General features: G+C 35.6%; 1 protein-coding gene and 1 long non-coding RNA gene across 6 annotated transcripts in view; one reads left to right on the forward strand and one right to left on the reverse strand.

The window, feature by feature from the left end:
* The window catches only part of LOC145673084 (uncharacterized), a 122,296-nt gene that overhangs the window by 94,781 nt on the left and 6,417 nt on the right, over positions 1-21,098 (forward strand). The gene's annotated exons all lie outside the window — the stretch shown is intronic.
* The window catches only part of LOC145673082 (uncharacterized), a 91,760-nt gene continuing 86,074 nt past the window's right edge, over positions 15,413-21,098 (reverse strand). For all 5 annotated transcript variants that reach the window (XM_081742432.1, XM_081742436.1, XM_081742435.1 and 2 more), the window contains exon 4: positions 15,413-20,739. In XM_081742432.1, coding sequence (XP_081598558.1) covers positions 19,284-20,739 — 1,456 coding nt within the window. In that variant the 3' untranslated portion in view covers positions 15,413-19,283. The remainder of the gene's footprint in view (positions 20,740-21,098) is intronic.

Raw genomic sequence — 21,098 nt, forward strand, 5'->3', positions numbered from 1 at the left:
ATTTCTCCAATTTTTCCTCCAGTCAGTGAGAGTTCGGGCAGTTCTGCGTCTTGGGATTCCGAGCTCGAACCAATGTCCTCACCTTTCAGCTCTGCTGTTCGAGGATCAATGAAACCGAAGCAGTCTTCTCTTATTTCACCCATGTGTTCGTACATTAGAATCAATGACAGCTGAGATGTGTGCGAAAAGACCGTAATCTCATCAAACATAATAGAATAAAACTGATCCTCTCGCACCCGATTGACAATTTTACAGACGTGCTTTCTCATCCCCAACCCTCAGTGAGGCATTTGTGTAGTTTTATTGGCAAAAATGGTCCTTTTTGATGCTTTCTTCCAGTGATTCTTTAAGAGGTCGTCACTACAAGCCATTCTAAATTTGAGCAATTCTCGAAAATTGCCCTCGTTGAACTTAGTTTCTGGTTTCTGCACTGTCACCATCTGAGATCCAATTATCCGCACAAGCATCGTCCCTGTGCAAGGGCGCCGATCCTGGGGGTTCCGGGCCCCCGAATCTCATGTGGGCCCCTATTGTATTTATGAATATACAATATTTGACATAATTTGAATGCAATTTGTCTTAAAATCCTCATATATGTATACCCTCTGCATCTGAATGCCCCCCCCCCCCAAATTTACGGAGAAATCGAAGCCCTTGTCCGTGTGGCATTGAAAAGCAAAGCCTTGCCTTCCAAGGAATATCACATTTCCCAACATTAATTTCAGCTTGTTGCGACTTTGGATGACTTGTCTTCTTGACGAGTTGATTTGATTCTCGACTGATTTCACTGGTTCCCAGTAGTTTTTCAGAAACGCTTTTCCGACCTCAAGAGCGTTAATGTGATATTGTGCCCTGTTGTGAGTTTCTAAAATACCGTAGAAAGTAGCGAATTTCTTCAAAGGTTTAGTCCCAAGAGTTTGGAGGGGCACGTTTCTTCGATAGCCCCCCCAAAAAAAAACCGTTGCAAAAAGTGAGCAATATTTAAAAAAAGATCCCTCTCCTTATGGGAAAGAACTAGCCATGGATAGTTTTCCAGATGTTCTGGCCTCAAGTAACACCGTCCTTCTTCATGAGATTTATCTGATATTATGACTCGAGTTATCGTTAGCGTAAACGCGGCATACCGAATACAGACTACTTTTAAATATAATTTAAAGAATTAACCCTCTTTTGAAATAACGCAAGAACGATCCCAAACTTTCGTTCGTGTGGCGGTAAGCTACAAGCGGCAGTATATGTGATTTTAATATTTTGGAGGGCTCTTGGGGGGGGGGCGATCGCCCCCCTCGCCCCCTCCTTTAATCCGCCCCTGATAAGGTACAACAATGGGTTGAAGTACTCATGACACTTGGATATATCCATCTTTCCCTGGGAATTTCTTTGTTTCGGGGACAAAATTTCCTCCCAGGACAATCTCATGAAATCATCACAATTTGGAATTATTTCTTTACACGATATAGTTTGAATGAATGAATGCAGAGAGCACAGTAATAGCGAGATAATTGTTTTAACAGACATCAAGCCAATCTATAAATGCTTTTTACTCAAGTGACTTACTACAGTTTACTTCTTACTGACTTCGGTAAAATCAAGAATTAGAACACTGAAAGCGTTCCATAAGATACAACAACGGATTGAAGTATTCAGGACACTTGGATAGGGTCTACATCCATCTTCGGGGTTAAGTGATCCAGACGTTTGGTTACTATTGATTTGAATTTAGCGTCCCTGTCAGTAGGAAGGCTATATGAGACTTGAACCTACAGCTTAGTGTGGGATCGGAACCACATGAGCTCCTACCGGGAATCGAACCCAGTCTTCCGCGTCAAGGACGCATATGTAAATCATATAGACTAGTCATGATGGAGCTTTGTGTTTGGGTACGACTTTGATCCATGGTGGAGATTCGAACTCCACTGTAGCAAATGGTCCCATCTCATATAGCTTAGGAGCTTATTATTTTTCAATCAATCAATTGAAAATACATATATCATGGACGCTATTTGACGCATGTTTCTTAATACATATTATGTTATGTAGCATGATTAATGCAAGGACACATTGACATAGTGTTTCTTCTTTGTTTTATCTAGATCAACTATAGTGAAATAGAAAATGACAGTAAACATTAATCTGTAGCACATTGATGCGTCGTACCATGCTTTAAATAACTTTGTGATATAGTGAATTAAAAGAAATGCACTCTAATGCACTATAAATGTTCTAATTAATAATAAACAATGATCGCTGTATTAAACATAGTCATTTCTTTCTGCATACATACATTCAGCTTCTGGCTTTTCCTACATTATTGGTGCTCAGTGTAGTTTGTCAGCTTAATGTGAAAATGAAATGAAATCTTTGAGTTTTACGTCCCACGGTTATGCCGGTTAGGCTAAAGGAGACGGTGATGATGAGAGATGAGTGAAATGGTGGAATGAAGAAAGTGGGAGGAAACGGGAGAACCCCGAGAAAACCCACGAGCACGGTGCTTGTCCACCACAAAGTTCACTTGGCGGGGGCTGGGATCGAACCCGGGACCCCAAGCACCAGAGGTGAGCGCTCTACCACTGAGCCACCGCGCCCCCTCAGCTTAATGTGGCTAATGGCCAGTAGCGTAGCTAGATTTTTTCAGGGGGGTCATTGAAGGGCCCAAGAAAGTTTTGAGGGGGTCATCTCCAATGAAAAAAATTATTTACATGAATATATATAATGTGTGTGTGTTGAAGGTAAATGTTTTCATCTTTGTTGTTCATGATTTTACTCTTTTACAGTGAAAATGTAAGAATTTACTACCTCAAACAACTAGAATACATTAACACAATTGATTTCTAATATAAATAAGAAGTTATTTAATCACGGCCTTTAAAATGTGTGTGGCTGGTTGATTTTAGTGGAAACAGAAATACACTTTTTACAGGTAAAGGAAATTACTTATAGGTTAATGCCTCTACTTAAGAGGATCTTTCTGTTCTTGTGGGCAGCAACAAACTTATCAACAACTTCAAGATCTAACAATTTAGCGATTTTCTTCAATATAAAATAATCCTAAGTTTTTTAACCTATCAGTCATTGAATTGCGTATATGTCCTTAATCTTTTCAAACTTGAGAATGACCTTTCACATGTAGCACTGGAAACTGATATAGTCACAGAGATGGCATCTAGCTTATAGGTCTCTAGGAGTGCGTTTTTGTAGACACAAAAAGATAATGAAATTCATCAAGAAATCAACTTTGGTTCTCTCTCGTCTTCATACAACTTAATTGTGTTTGGGAGGATTGTGAATTCACATTTTAATATTTCTAGATCACTTTCATAATGCTGGGCCATAGACTTCACAACATGGGCACCGACTGCGTGGCTGCTCCGGGGCTCCAGCACCCACAAAATTTTTAGTTTGATAGGAACAATATAAAACAAATATTTCTCACTTGTCATTATCAAAAAATAATAAACAATTAAAACATTGTGATGTAAGTTAAAATTTCTAACCTCTAACACAACTTTTTGTTTCAAAAGTGTCTATGAAAAGGTAACCAAGCAATATCTTACCCTCTTCCTTCCTGTCTCTATCCTAGTTAAAGGCAGTCCCCACAATAATAATAATGAAAAATGAAACTATATTGTGCATGCAATCGAGCACACAACTTTTTATGACAGTATCCATGTAAGATTTTAACTAAAAGGAAATCAATCAAAAAATATCGACACTCCCATGAAAACATATAACACGTCCCACCATTCATATGCACCCACATAAATTTTGGAAAGTCGGCGTCGTTGCTCCTAGTGCTGTAAATAAAACAAAAACCGTTCGTATTTTTTTCAGAAATGTACGTTTTTTAGAAAAAAGAACATTGCCTCTCGTTTTTTTCTAAATTTCGTTTTTTTGCAAATAGTCATTTGTAATGCATCTTATGTCTATTTAAGTATGAAATATTTTTATGTAGGTGTATCACCGTAAAATGCAACATAAATTAAACGCTAGATACTGATACGCTACAAATATTTTACAATTTACATGAATACCATACCTATTAACAATTCGGGTTTCAGCAGTTACCATCAATATCAACTAAGAAATAAAAGTAGAAATGAAATTTTGTCTTTTCGTGAAAGCAGGCCTTTATTAATTACGAAACTAATGTCACGAACAGTATAAAATTCAAATAACTTGTCTAAAGGTAAAAACTAACACTAATTTGCCTAATAGTATTTTTCTAAATATCATATATAAATAATTTGTCGACTAGATATATATGATATTCAGAGCCGGCTCTACCGTACATTTGCGTGGAGCGGTAAGTTTGGAGGGTACGGCAAAAATCTGTCATAAGTATATTATTTAAATTAAATATTTCTTGTTGGAAACAGACTTCATGATCTTGGTACTTACATTTACTAAGCTGACCTATTTGAATACTGCATTCATAAATTATGTTTAGGTTGCATTAGTTTAACTCGTCGTTACACGCCCCGCGGCAAATTGCCGCAGTTTTGCAAAAACACCTGCACTTTCCTTATTCTAAGACAATAGGGGCGGAGGAGCCGAGTTATCCCCTACCCACCCCACCTCTACCTGACCATGACCGGTTTTGTCAGTCACGCGCATGGTTCTGGAGTTGAAGGGTGTGTATTTGTCAACGTGAGCAAATTGCTAACGGCGCGTGTAACCACGTAAAGATTGTTGTGAGCAGGCTGCTAACGGGCGTGTTCTAGTGTTAAGTGTTGTATTTTAAGAACCGTTTGCTCATTCTTTAAACGTATTGTTTGAAGAGTAGAACAACAGGTGGCACTAGTATCGTACAAAGCTGCAAAGAACAAGTACATTGTATTACTTTCCACATGGCACGAGAACGATGAGATGGGTGAAAGTACAGGTGATACATGCAAACCATCAATTACCTTCTACAACAAAAACAAATGTGGTGTAGATGTCAGTGACGCCATGCAAAAAGAGTATAGCGTATCGAGTGTATCAAATCGCTGGCTACTAACCATGTTTATCTTTGAATTGAAAGTTGGTGGAATAAATTCGTTTGTTATTTGGACAGCCAGCAACATGGGAGATATTGATTTCAACAAGCCTGCAAGAAAAGACTTTTTGAAATCACTTGTCCGACAGCTTATTTTGGATCGTGCGCAAAGAAGAATAGCTGCAAACTATCCAATCGCAAGGTCAATAAAGGACCGGCTAGTTGAAATATTCCAACTTCAGCCAATTAGACAAGAACCTCAAGCAGCATCTGATCAGCGAGTTCACAATAGAGTTTGCGGTATCTCCCCTTGTAGAAAGAACAGGAAAACTACCGTCTTATGCATCAACTGTAACACTCCGATATCCAAGGAACATAAGACCATCATGTACAAACTGCACCAAGCGTGTCCAAGGACCAGCTGTAAACGATAAGGACGGAGAAGGTCACATGTAAATATACGTTCTAAATTTCACTGGACTAGTTTCATAACATCACTGTTCTAGTACATTAATGATGTTTTTGTACATGTTTTTGTATTTGTAATAATAAAACGTGTGTCAATATGACGGAGAAAATTTCCTATAGCTCAAATAGCTAATGCGGCAATTTGCTCACGGCGCGTGTTCTGGCGTTACTTTGTAAATCCAAGAGTGCAGCAATATGCTAACGTGGCGTGTTCTCGTGTAGTAATAGAAAATTCAAAAACTGTGAAAACATAACAAAAATTTTCTCAAAATATTTAGGTTAATCTTTTTTATGTACTGAAAGTGTCTATAATAAGCTAAGAAGCCAAAATTTCATAGAATAAATTTTTCACTCTCAATAAAAATGTAAAAATACTGAAATTAACTATCAAAACTTGCGTGAGCAAATTGCCGTCATGGCGTGTCCTCATGTTACAATTGGGGGGCGTGTACTGACGTGTTAAGGTCACATGGACAATGCTAAAGTAAATGGTCGAATAAATCCGAGCTCAAATTGCTTGATTGTTGTCAAATGCAAGAATTCAATTCTCGAATAGCAGCGAATATCTATTCCATTTAGTTAGTTATGAGAGTTTTGATATGACAACTAGTCTTGTTTTTGCCAGAAACAAGTTCCTTATCATTGAAAATAGAAACAAGTTTTTTTTTTTTAAAATTTTTAACAGATGTAGAAGAAAAATCAAAAAATAAAGATAAAAGAGCTACTTGCACTGGAATTGAAGCACGATATTGAATTCTATAAAAAGGATTACCATCTTTTCTCTGCAGGCGTATTTGCTTTATCTTTCACTAAAACAATAGATTAATATTTAAAGAAGAAAAACAGACACAACGGAATTGCATTTTTAGTAAGTATTTAAGCCTTTCTGAGTGCTACTGCACTTACCCTCCCCTTCGTTGCTCATGCTGGAGTAACATACTTAAAATCATGACTTTAAGATTTGTTCTTTCTAGATAAATGGGGAGGCGGCAACTGATTATATGTATATACAAGACATGAATATACGGTGACACAATTTGAAGTAATGCAGGGTGTTCCAAAATTAATATTAGGGTTTTGAAACTTTGTAGTATCTATTACAACTAACTTACAATTATAAATGTTATATCAAATGAAAGAGCAACTCAAACAATTTTGATCGCACGCATGTACAGTACATGCATTGTTTCTTCTGTCTGCCGTTAGAAAGAGCAAGTAGGAAAGATGGAGATTAGAGAGCAGAAAGCTTTTTGTGTTTTAATAAAAACTGAATCTGTAATTACAGTGCATCCGTCTGTGTGAAAAATATTAAGGAGACGCTTGCAACTACGTCCTTATCGTTTGCAGTTGCTACAGGTCTAAAGCCTACAGACTACGGTTTACGTGCCAATTTCGCAAGTGAAATATTGCTGCATAACAATGAAGATTATCTGGATCGTGTCGTCTTCAGTGATAAATCGACATTTCACCTAAGAGCTAATGTGAACACTTATAATGTTTGCATCTGGCCGTCAGCAAATCTTCAGGAGATGGTACAGTTGAAACGAGACTCCCTTAAATTAAATGTATTTTGTGCCATATGGCTGAAAGTTTATGGACCTTTCTCGCCTATCGACTGCCTAACTCGCGAATCTCACATCGAACACTTATAGCAAAGACTGTTTGGGGTGGTCTTTTACTTGATGCATTAGTTATAATTGTACGTAAAATGTAATAAGTACTACGAAGACTTAAATCCGCCATATTCATTTTGAAACACCCTGCATTTCTCACCAACAGTATTGGAACTAAGATGAAAAAGGAGAGAAAATTTTCCTTATAAAGTTATTGTTTACAGCGATATTATTATTAGTCGAGACTAAAACTACAACAACAACACGGGTTAGTAGTCAAAAAAAATGTAATCAAATGTACACTCGTAACCCTTCCGGACCCAGGTGGCCAAAGTGGCACACACGGGTGTGTCACTTTTTTAATCCGCTCCTGTGTGGACACTAATTAAGATATCGGGTTATTATTCTTGCCAAATATGGTTGGACCATAGTTTATCATACTAATTTCTTTTTCTTCTGGTGTCGAATTTCCTTCTCAAATTTCACCCAGTCAAAAATTCGAGAATTTTCTAATTTCGAATTTCCTTTACTACTTTTTTCCTTGTAGCTTCCTTCGTTATAGAAAGACCTCCTTAAGACTTACCAGGTAGATACCTCGGATGGATACCTAACTGTTGACATCAATTGGACGGGCTTGCGCGCAGTGTTGCCAATTAGGGAAATTAAAATTTCCCTAAATTTGGGCAAAAAATTCGAAATTTTTGTTTATAAATCCGTACCTATACGTCCGAGTGCAAGTCAATTTACGCCAATCGAACATTTGTCCTTACTTAACAAACGCAAGTACAGATCGTTACAATGGGATAATTAGAGGAATCGTTACAATGGGATCGTTACAATGGGATAATCAAGGGTTAGAACCTAAATATTCATATTTAGGTTTTAACCCTTGATTTTTCTAGTTTTCCCTACTTTCCTGTTTACCATAATATATTTTTGGTAATTAGAAGCTTTGTTCCTTAAATATCGCCATAATAGTTGTAGGATATATTAGTGGTATACCAATGTTTAATTTAAGATAGTTTGCGTCTGTCTGGTAGCAATTTTAATTCCAGATTTTATGGGGAAATTTTGGGAAAATTATGTTTTGTCTCCATTATTTCCCTCTTGTTGGCTACATCGGACCAAACGTACCAGTATCTGGAAGTCTCGTCTTTGCCCTACACAACGCACTATAGAAAGTTTCAATAGGATAATTAGGGGAAGTACAGTTGAGGTTTACAGTAGACCTTGTTCTCTAATTGGAAAGATAACTGTGATTTTTTTTAAAGGTAGAATGAGATATTTTTTTATTGAAATGCTTACTTTATTAGATATCGTCACAATACTTGTAGGATATATTACAGGGATACCGAAGCTTATTTTAAGATAGTTTGTGTGTGTGTGTGTCTAATAGCACTGTTGCCAGCTACAGAAAATTTTAATTCCAGATTTTAGGAGGAAATTTTGGAAAAATTCCCTTTTTGTCTCTATTATTTCCCTCTTGTTGGCTACATTCGAATAAACGTACCAGTGTCTAAAAGCCTCCTTCTTAGCCTACATAGCGCACCATAAAAATATTCAGTAAAATAATTAGGTGAAGTACAGTTGAGGTTTATAATAAACCATGTTCTGTAAATGGTAAGAAAATGGTGAATTTCTGAGGTAGAATGAAATATTTTTTTTAAAATTTCATGCTCATTTTGTTAGATATCGCCATGATAATTGTAGGATATATTATTGGAGTACTGAAGTTTATTTTGAGATAGTTTACGTCTGTCTGATGGCAGTGTTTCCAGTCAAACCAATTAATTCCCGATTTTAGATGAAAAATACGGAAAATTTCTCTTTTTCCCTCTATTTTTACCCTCTTGCAGGCTACATTGAAACAAACGTACCACTACCTGAAAGCTTCCTCTTTGCCCTACAGAACGCACCATAAAAAGTTTCAATAGGATAATTAGAGAAGTTGTAGCCTCGGCCTATCTGTTGATTTTTGCTTCTGAGGCATAAAAAGTGTCAAAATTTCATGTGTATGATGACAGAGAATTTTTTCTTTCCCTCTTCGAATGGAAGCCAGCCACTTCAGGATTTCACTGTACCTTGTCAACACACCAAAGAATGTTTTTAGGTGACTTGAACCATATAGCAGCAGTGGTGCTATATACAAAAAAATTGAAATTTGGTTAGGGATTTTTAAAAAAATTTTACCCCTACATTTCCCTCAATAATTTCCCACCCGTTGACAACACTACAATGCAACTTACGCCAAAAAATAGCCACATTCATTTTCTAAAAATCAAGTTCTAAACCATATCAATCGAATGAATGGTTTTTGAGCAATAAGTCACTAACTGAAAATGTAGGAAAACGCCAAAAATGACCTGGGTCCGAAAGGAATAACCACACAATTTTGCTCGTATAGGTACAAAGAAACAAACGATTTGTAAGTCACGAGGGCTTCGACTCAAGTTCTGTTGATTATTTCAATAATCTGAAACAGAAATCAATAAATAATAGTTGCCAGAAAAAAAACAGACATTTGAAAAAAACATGAAAAAGAACGATGTTTTTTATTGAAAAAAAAACTTCACAGAAAAAAACTTTTTTTTACAACACTAGTTGTAATTTAGAAAGTTTTCACTTTTTGGATGTAGAACGGTGATTGATCTAATGATTTTACCACATGATCCAAAGCAGTTTCCCATCCCAGTGATTGCCTTATCAATAGTAGGCAGAAAAATGTTTCTTAGTACATATATTATCTTTAGAACATTCGTTTTCTGTCTCCAATGAAGGAAGAGATTCATCCAAAATGAATTTCTGATATTTCGATTGCGAATGTCTAGTTTGTTTCCACGAGGAACCCCTATAATCTATCTGTTTCCGGCTCTGGAATTTCAAGACCACTTTCTTTGCATATCTCCAAACATTATTGATAAATTTGTTCGATGTTGTTCGTTGAGTGTCATATTCTCCAGACCTCATCTTCGACAGCGTTTGAACTAATATATCTACAAGAATCAAACCTTCCGATATGTCTATATCTACTTGAGATAAAGCGAAGCTCAGTTATAGCATGGCAGCAGTCATCTCAAATTTTACCAGCGCGAAAACATTTCTTCTTGTACAGATTACACTAATTTGCCGGATGGAACGATGAAAGTAAATAAATATCACAAGTTCCAGATTTGGTTTAATGCCGCATAATAATATAAATAGTTGTTTGGTATATAAACTGTATTAATAATAATAATAATAATAATAATAATAATAATAATAATAATAATAATAATAATAATAATAATAATAATAATAATAATAATAAAGTAAAAAGTAATGGACAAAGACAAATGTTCTTAAGAAACAAACGTCGCACAGAAACAGGAACTGAACTCTAACAGGACACTGATTTGCCGTCCCAGCCCACTTTAAATTTTAAGCTCTGCTCTTGAAGCTTAAGTTTCACTCTAAAGTTAACTGCCAATAATTATCATGTATTCTTAGCATTTCAGAAAAATGTCCCGATTTCACACTCTGAAAATATGGAGCCTAATCAGTGACGAAACTAGATATTTGGCGCCCAGGGTTAATTTTGCGATTAGCACCCCCTTCATCCACATCTACACCAATAAACACACAGATTAGTTTGCTGGAGCCCAGGGCAACTGCCCCGGTTGCAGCCTCTTGTTTTGATCTGGCCATAGTTCAATTATTTTTTGTTACTTTTACCCTTGAGCTCTAAAACTGAGTAATGAATTGCCTTTATTTCATTAAAAGCATGAAGTGAACACTCTTTGAAGCCAAAAAAGGAAATGTTTTTCTTTTCCTAATATCAAACAGTGTCAGAACAGACATTTCAATGGGAAATCCTTACAGCAAAAGAAGTATACGTGGCCTTTTTCTTTCTTTTGCTTACCTTCACTAGTTTTTTTTTTTTTTTTTTAATTTAGAATGAATTCAAATACACAAACATTTCACACCCACACCGAATGGCTAAAGCTCAGCGGTAGAACATCAGCTTAAGATTCGGAAGATGGTGTGATCAATCCCTCATGGGTAAATATTTCGACTGAGGAGTTTACCAAGATTCTTCCTCGGTATCACTAGTGAAATTTTTATCGCTCTATTGACTCATTTCTATCCCCTGAGCCTCGGATGTTTCAAAGCCTTAAAATAAATTCAAATGTAGTTGGAGTAACTTAACGTTACTATCCTGTAGTCGATGTTAAATTAATATTGTTAGTTTTGAGATTAGATTTGAAGGAGGGGTATTAATTGGTATATCCTGTTGAAAATGCATGTCACCACTTGATTTACTGTTTTGCATAATTCCTACAATGCTTTTTTTTTTTTTTTTTTTTTTTTAGAAATGCATGCATATTTTGACGAAGAGCAAATATAAATCTGTGATAAAAGTGGGTATTCACTGACTGAACTTACTGAATGGAATATCTGTTGACCAGTCCCACAAACTCCTGATATCTCCAGCAATATCAGTTTGTGTGTGTGGGTGGGGGGGCAATAGGGGGGGGGGCAAGAATTTGAGCAAGGGGCCCTGGCCCCCAGGCTCTCCCTTGTCTCCGCCACTGCTAATGGCTGTAGATAAGTTATTAATTGCTTTGCAGTTTTATCCTTCCTTTGTAGAAATATTTGTAGAAATATCCTTCCCTTTTCCCTTTATGAGCGAGCGAAACTTTTAGAAACCCAGAAACACATTTCCTAAATAATAATAATAATAATAATAATAATAATAATAATAATAATAATAATAATAATAATAATAATAATAATAATAATAATAATAATAATAATAATAATAATAATAATCCCCTATTACCCCGCTTAAGATCTGTATTTCCAAAAGTCTTTTCATACTCCTTGTTTTCGTGACAAGTGAAGTATTCTGTTCAAATTTCACATTCCTCCCTATAGTAGTGTGGTTTGGGCGAAGGCAAGCCAGTCACTTCAACTCTCTTATATAGGCCTAGTAGTGCAGTTTATTATCTACAATTTGAGAATTGAACGCTGCATCTAAAAATCGCAGAAGTGCCAGACAAAGATGCGTATGACCAGCGAGTAAAAAGGAAGGGGGCGTGAAGTGTCCATGATTTACGAAGTGGAGCACCAGGCACGTCGTAAACAAAATTTGGAACCACTGATATAATGAATCCATAAATAATAATTATTTCTTGTAGATACATGTGTTCAATCTTATCCTAGTTAATCAATTCATCTTTAATCCCCAGTGTTCTATATTTCTTTTGCTACCTGTTTCCACCCAATTGTTAACATACAAGTACTTTTTTACTTAGTGTGTATATCTAACAAGCGAAGAATTTAATGATGGCTACAACAGTCAAGAACGATAGATGAAAACTAAAATTTTCCCATTGATTTCATATGCCAATATATATATTTCCATACTGTAATGAAGAGTTTATAACGATAACATTATACACCAAATGATAAAAACTAAAAAAAAAAAAAAAAAAAAAAAAAAAAGTACTTAAAATGTTGGATTAACTGGACAGTAGAAGAAAAATATTTTTTGTTAACATAATGATGAATAGATATAAGTTAATGAAGATACAGGGTGCGGCACGTAAAACCGGCCCGTCGTAATATTCTGGTATATTGTGTTTTTGGCAACACTTAAATAATCTACCTTCCTACCAAGAGATGGCGTGTCGAGGTCGGGTCGACTTACGTGACCTGCAGCAGTCACGTGCAAGCGCAGCCAGTGAAACTTGTCGAAATCAGTTGAGAAAAAGGCCTCGTTGTGTTAAGCCGGGTGAGTGTCAGTGTGTGATAATGCTGTATTCGATACCCAAGGTGTTGCCATTGTTGAAGGGTTCATTCTCACTGGATCTTTTGTGAAAACAAAGAATTTGTTTCGGGAGAAATTTCCAGGACGTTCTGCGCCAGCAAAAAGCACCATTCAGGAATTGATTGAAAAATGGCGGCGTACAGGATCGGTTTAAAATGCTCCCAGGAACAGACGACCATCTGTCTGCACACCTGAATTAAAGATGCAGGTGGAGGAGATAATGACAAGAAGTCCTCGAAAGTCAACCAGGAGATTGAGTCAACAGGTTCATGCGAGTGAGAGAAGTTGCAGACGTGTTTTAAGGGGACTGAAGTTAAAACCGTACCGGATAAGTGTTGTGCAAGAACTGAAGGAGCCTGACCTGCAGAAGAGGGTGCATTTCTGTTCATGGCTGTTGAGCAATGTTGCCAGTGGTTTCTTGGATCCACTAATGCTCATCATGAGTAACGAGGCGTGGTTCCACTTGTCTGGCTACGTAAATTCCCAAAACAACCGGTATTGGTCGACAGAAAATCCACACGCAATCCACCAGGTACCCTTGCATGATGAGAAGATTGGTGTTTGGTGTGCCATTTCCGCCACACGCGTTATTGGGCCCATATTCTTTGATACGACAGTGAACAGTGACGTGTATATGGGAATCCTGGAGGAGTTTTATACACACTTGACCGAAGAGGAGTGTCTGTTATGTTACTTTCAGCAGGACGGTGCAACATGCCACGCATCAGCTGCATCATTGTCCCTTGTGCATGAGACGTTTACACCAGAGAGGACAATCAGCAAAGGCTTGTGGCCTCCTCGGTCACCAAACTTGTCCACGTGTGACTTTTACTTATGGGGACTGTTAAAGGGAAGAGTATACGAAACAAATCCACACACAATTGAAGAACTCAAGACCAGGATCCAGGATGTCACCAATAGCATTACAACACAAGAACTGACAAGGGTATATATGAATCTCCTCAATCGTGCTCACATGTGTGTTGAAGTGGGCGGAGGACACTTTCAGCACCTGCTGTGAAGGTGAGTAGTCATATTCAATACATTACATTTCATTTATGTGTTGTAGTTAATCATATTCAATACATTACATTTCATTTTGTGTTCACTTTACGGGCCGGTTTTACGTGCCGCACTCTGTAGTTATGTGAATTGTTTCACCACAAAGTAATGTACAAATAAAACAGATAGGCTAATAAATAAATAAAATACAATGTAAATTTGTAGATTGACACCTGAAGCGAATTTATTTTATCTCATCTTGACACCTGAAGCGTGAAAGGGTGGCTCTTGAGAGTAAAATTTGCTCTCAAAATATTTATAAAATCATTGATAAGATATGGTTGAAATCCTTGATATTACAGTAACTATATAGGTTAGAAAAGCTATATATGTATATATAACGCCTCCATGGCACTGTTTCTTTTGAGTACGTTTTCCTGGAGAGCCGAAGATACAATAAAACCTGTCAACTTGGCCACGTCTCCAAATTGGCCACATGCTCATCTTGGCCTGGTTCGTCTTTCCCATAAGACATTCGTTACTTATTACTCTGTAAGTTGGCCACCTGTCTATCTTGGAAGTTGGCTGCATTGAACCAATGTTTAGCCCATAATGATAATGATAAAGTTACCATTTTGTTATTTTTATTAACTCTTTCATGTTTCCATATGAGAAGCAAATGTTTTGTGTTTACGACTGGAGACAAAGAAGCATGGATTCCCACGATTTGCTTTTGAAGGTCAATGGCCAGAACACTGCCCTAATAAAGGGGTGGTGAAGGAAGATGTAACTAAGAAAAATCATATACAGGAATTCGTACTTGTTTAACCTGTCTGTTTTGATAATACTATCTGCTATAACGGTTCCTTTCATCATTGCGAAGCTTTAGTAATTCCGGAATATTCTCGAAGTTAAAACTAACCATCTCAATTTTCAACTATTGGTACCTGACAACTTGTTGAAAGGTAGCGCAGGTTTTGAGATATGAATACCATAAAGATTTTCATTAACTTAAGATTTTTCCTTAGGATTTTCACTTGTAGCTCATTAACGAGGGGTAGTTAGCTACAAAATTAGAATATGCATATGTGTTTAAAAGAATAAAAGAAATGAATGCTCAATGTCTGTACAATTTGGGGTATCAAAATCTACGGTAGGAAACATTAATAAAAACAGGGACTCAATTTTTAAAAGTAGCTGTGGTGCCAGAGATTTTACAATCAAATAATACTAGAAATCTTATTCTAAAAATACACCAATCACATTTATATTTTGTAAGTTGGCCACCTGTCTAAGTTGGCCATTTTTCAATGGAGCCGATGGTGACCAATATAGGCAGATTTCACTGTATAAAGTTTATTTATCCCTTCTCCGAAAGCCCAGAATAAAATTCTTTATGATGAAGTAGGCTTTTGTGTTTAACTGCAGTAAATTAGGAAGCATTCTTTTGGTTTCTTCACAATGATTAACAACGCCGAATTAAAAATAAGATTTTCTATTTAATAGTATATGTGTAGGTTATGCATTAAAGAAAATTGCAAATTGTTTGATCTTGTTTTATTTATAAAAATACATGAAAATTACGTACACAAATAAAGAATAAGAATATTGATGACATCATATACTTTGTAGTACATGTTATTTTGGTGTTAGATAACATTTATATCTTTAGTTAACCTAGTATAACATATATGACTAGACGACACATCATGTACACTCAGAAATTGTATCTTATACAAGACGGCAACACTGAGAGCCATTTTGTATACCTTGTTTTAACGCAAACATCTATAGGACGAGAACGTATTAACATTTCAGAGGTAGGGTTATGTAGGGCAAGGACGCATATAGAGGGTGGGTCCTGGGGGTCCGGATCCCCGAAAACCCGATAATTAGTCTAATTTTAGGGATAATTTAAAATTTTAATGTCATTTACCCTCATATTGAATTTGGAACCCCGAGAAGCTTTGGACCATGTCCCAAAATAAATTCCTGCGTAGTACGTACGTGCCTGACGTGAGGTACCCCAATATATTGATTGCATTCATGAGTTTAAACAAGTTCGAAAATCTTGGAACACTGACAATCAGATTTTCTCATAAGTACATAAACTGATACATATGATTGTAATTATTAGGCTCTTTGTTGTAATGCGTACAATAATCTTAACTTTAATACGATCATTTAACACATTAAGTTTACAATGTTTAACGCTGACTAATAATTAATCATATTTAAACAAATGATTAGAAGTAAACATGATTTTTGGATAGATTGTTCTTTCCCAATTTTAAACCCGTATTATATGACAAATAAGCAATTTAAAAGTATAGTTTTAGATGATTGCTTTATTTACTTGCTTTACTCCTTCACTTATGAGGACCTAATATGTATCTACTTGTTAATTTCCCGGTATTCTTTCTGTGTTTTGTGTAATAATATTGAGTTGTGTCAATCACACATGGTAGTGTGAGTTTTCTTTTCTAATAATCAATTAATTCATTATCGTATATATAATTACATTACTGTAACAATTATTAGATTGTCATTTCTATCTAGTTTAAACTCTTGATACTACTAAGTACTTCCAACCTAAACTATATGTTATATTACATTCAGTTCAGAGATTTACAAAACTTAAAGTTTCTGTAATGCTGATTGTATTATTTTATAGTATAATTACATACATCATACAAACACTACTTTCTTAAAAATAAAAAGAAATTAAATTGCCACTTGAAGGCTATAAAAATATGAATGGTGGAAGCTTTCTTTAAAGATATTACATACAAGGGTCTTTATAAAAGGTAATGAGACCAATTGTTTTCTAATGCGACTGTACGTCACAGCGCGCTTGCTTTATGTGGGATGCGTGGGTGTTCGAGTACGACTTAGAAACAAAGCGTAGAAGTGCCGAATGGAATACAGCAGTATCCTCTCACCAAAAGAAGGCTCGAATGAGCTGGTCGAAGGTGAAGGCTGTGATCAGAATCTTCTTTAATGCTAAGGGTGTGGTCCACCACGAATTTGTGCCTGACAGACAGACCGTCACGGATGCTTTCTACGTGAAAGTGTTGCAAAGATTGAAGGAAAGGATCAACCGAACAAGACCAGACATTGACACCAATCGGAAGCTGCATCATGACAATGCATCACGCCACACCTGTTTCGTGGTCAACGGCTACTTGTCCTCAACCCTGCAGTTCCGATCAGCGGACTCTTTCCTGTTTCCTCGAGTGAAGACAGTACTCAAAAGACACCGTCATGGGACCGTAACACAGAGCTCAACGCGGCTTCGACGTTCTACTTGAAGGATATTCCGGAAAAGTACTTCCAAGGTGCCTTCCAAGCGTAGAAAAGGCGTTGTCAGAAGTGTGTCAACGTCCAAAGGTTCTATTTGTGAAGCATTTTAATTATTTGTAGTGATATCTTCAATACATTTGTTTTCCCGAGTTTGATCTCAGTACTTTTTATACAAACCCTGTACTTTGCACAGCCACTCAACTACCATTCAAATTAATATATACAGTACACGTAAGTTCATTAAATATACGAGACTGTCAAGAGACCAACTAATCAGTCGTAAATGAAACATAATATTCAGTCCTCTCAAAATAAAATAATAATAACATTTAATAGGATATCATTAACAATATACACATAACACAAATGAATATTATACACAATGAGCAAATGAGATAGTTTTTTTTTTAAATAAACATCAGGTACATTAATTAACCTCAATAAAGATAGTCCTCTTTTTTTTTTATAAGCTCTTTGTCTACTATGTTCTCATTCATTTTTCTTTCTCCGCTTTCATTGTATTACAGTGCATAATTAAACATAAGCCCTTATAAATAGATCCAAAATACTTATTTGAAATCTTTCCACATATAAACTCAAATAGATACAAAAAAAAGGATAGACTATGAAAGCATAATATGAAAACAGCATATTTTTATTTCGTCACTAAATAACCTTTGAATATGCGTGTCTATTCAATATACAGGGTGGCCCAAAAGTAGGTATGCAGTACCGTACTGATCAGTTCATTGCATTTTATATCATTTCTTAATATTAATCATCAGGTAGACTTAGTTTCTTTACTATCTGTTCTTAATGTGTTTTTACTTATACCTGAAGCTCGGAAAAGCCGAAGCAAATAAACCCATAAACCAGAATGTTATACTTGATCAATGCAGGGGTGTATACCTACTTTTGGGCCATCCTGTATTTAAAAAATCGTGTTTGGTGAACACTTATTAGAAAGTATTCTTCATTAAATGAAATCGCTTAATGATAGATTGCATCATATCACCTCTATGTATCATCGGCACCAATGTGTTCTTAAGCTTTCCACTAAAAGCAACTACTTACTAATAACAACAGAAACAACATACAACTTCACTCTTGCCTACTCTAAATTTGTTAATTTGGGTCTTCTACAACATTTGAAAGGTAATATCTAATTATGTTATTTAAAAAAAATGTGGAGAAAATACTTTTTATTGTCACTTGCAGACATTTAACTTCGTAAAATAAATTATTGAGACAAATTTCTAATCTGATTTACGGATATCAAAGATTATATACTTCTAGATAAAACAATTTACTTATATCTTAATGAGTAGGTTTCAATAATAATGTAATGTTTGAAATATAGATTTACATCATATGAAAACAATAATAAGCAATATAGGAGCAAAAAGCTATATTTTTACTTGGTAAAAAGAGTGAAGATGCAACGAATTTTTAATAATCTTCTGGTTTAATATGATTTTACTAATTGAAGATCACAAAAAACGAAAAATTATGCAGAAATGTCACGAGAAAAGAATGTAGGGGGAAAATAAAATTTAATGTTTAAAGACTAACCGTGTTTCCTTGCATAGGAAACCTTCAACCGTTTATTTACACTATAATGATATTTGTTTTCACTTTTCCAACATAGCCTAATAGAACCTTCAGGCTTATTTCTGTTTACATAATGTTGCGACATTCCTAATGTTTCGTCTTCACTTTTGTCTCAAGACAACCTCTTCAACAGAACACATTACATAATATATATAATAAATGAAACTACATTTTCATAATATCTTATCTTCGATTTTACCTAAAATATTTACTGTGTGCAAGGATGAAGCTAATCTGAAGCAAAATTTACTCAAAATTACACATTTACTTTTTAGCATTAAGACCTTTTGTTAGAATTGATACCGTTACTAAAAGAGAGTCAAGTACCGGTGACTAAAACCAAAACATGATTTTAAATATGGAAGAGTTTCACTTCACATCATTTAATAGTTTCAAATGTGAAAAAAAAAAAGACTTCGAATTGCTTTATCACATTACAAAGAATGTTCACAGAACACTTGGAATCAACACAATAAAATGGAGCACTGTGGAAAGTAGGTCACTGAAACGCAAATATGATAATAAGAAGTGGAACAGCAATCACTAGGGCCAAATAAATTGAAGTTCTAGGCTCACAAGTGGATATCACTACATATTCTTCATTCCATAAAGTTTCATTATCAGAAACAGGTAATTCCATAACAACTTTTTGATTTGAGAAGAAGTCCAAGGAAAATTCACAATCAGTAGAATTGTGACATGTGTCCTTTGGATTTGATACATTGTAAACAATTTTCTCTATGTCAAATTCAATTTGAATAAAGTTCGGTTGAATTTCGTTTTCACTGGAGAACACAAAATAATAATAACCATCGGAAGGAATTCTGTATTTAAAAGAGTTTTGATCTCTAAAGTCTTTGCCTTCCTCGCACCGAGGTCCAGGTGTGAGTTGAAAATTAAAAATGACACCTTCACAATTTGCAAGAGCTTCTTCACTGCTAGAAAACGAAGAATAAAACTCTTCGTTTGAAGTATCGTTGGCAGTTGTCTGATTAAAAATACCTCGATCATCTGCAATACCATCATTCACAAGCGTTCTGATAAGTTCAATATCATCATTGCTTGGATCTTCCGTAGCAACGTTCTGCTCTTCCATATCATCCGATAGAATTTCTGATATAAGATCTGAAGAACCTCTTTTGGATCTGCGATAATGTTCCCTTGATTTTAGGTTGCTTGGGTGATGCTCTGAAGACTTGGAAGAGGATATATCAGATTTTTCTTCAGTCAAATTTTCCTCTGTTTTAGTACGTAAAAGTTTCTTATTTTTAGCTTTTTCGTGTCGTATTCCATGTCTATCTTTGGTTTGTCTCCGTCTTTCTTCGAGTCTTGATTCGTGCATCAGTTCTCTGATAATTTTCCGAAGTAACGAAGTAGCTCGTTCGTCTTGAGTTATTTCATCATCTGAACTAATATGTGATACAGACGAGAAATTGGGGGCTGATGATGAAAATGTTTCTTCCAATGACTGGTGATGGTTGTGTTGTCGATTTTTTCCAGTTCTTTCAGATTTCAATCTTTGTTTTACTCGTCTAAGAACACTGGGTCCTTTACGCCCTAACTTTTTAATTCTGTTCACAAGATCTTCTAACACTTGTTCAGAGTCTTCAGCACTATTACGTCCTTCAGTACTACTCTCTGCTTCAGTAGCCAACAATGGCATCATCGTTGTTGAAGTAGTCGTACTGCTTGTTGTTGTTGTACTTGTGGGAGTTGTATGGCCGTCTTCAATAACTCTTTCTACTATTGAAATCTCCCTAAGATCATGTTCCACTTTCCTTTTCAATTTTACACTTTCGGATGAACTAGTCGCACTCGTGGATCGACCCGTTGTCACTTCTTTTGGAATTGCGTTGTTCAACTCATCTAGTTCTTCTGAAGAATCATCTCCAATGTACGCGCACTTTTTAAGTTGTGCGTGACCCTTCACGACTAATAAAGCTGCACCAGGCCATCTATAACGAAAAGTAATGAACTACATTAAGTATACGTATCAAGGAAATTTACATCTGTTGGTAGAAATTACATATTAGAGTGTTTATACACACCCTTTTTTTCTTTTTTTAAAAAAAGATTTGCAATCAAATTTAATCGTCGATTCTTATAAAAAATAATTAAAGTTAACATAAAGTAAAATATTATTTATGATTTCGTTGAAAGGAATAATTGTTTCAATCAAGTTTCTATTAGCACAGATCATTATGGCCTAATTCCTTAATGAATCATTTAATGAATTTTTAACAGCAATAATTGATCAAATTTAATGTCTAGTGGTTAAACTGGCGGTAAGAAAAAAAAATCTTTTACCTTCATA

Source organism: Thermobia domestica, chromosome 16, assembly GCF_964235325.1.
Source record: "Thermobia domestica chromosome 16, izTheDome1.hap1.1, whole genome shotgun sequence".
Classification (NCBI taxonomy): Eukaryota; Metazoa; Arthropoda; class Insecta; order Zygentoma; family Lepismatidae; genus Thermobia; species Thermobia domestica.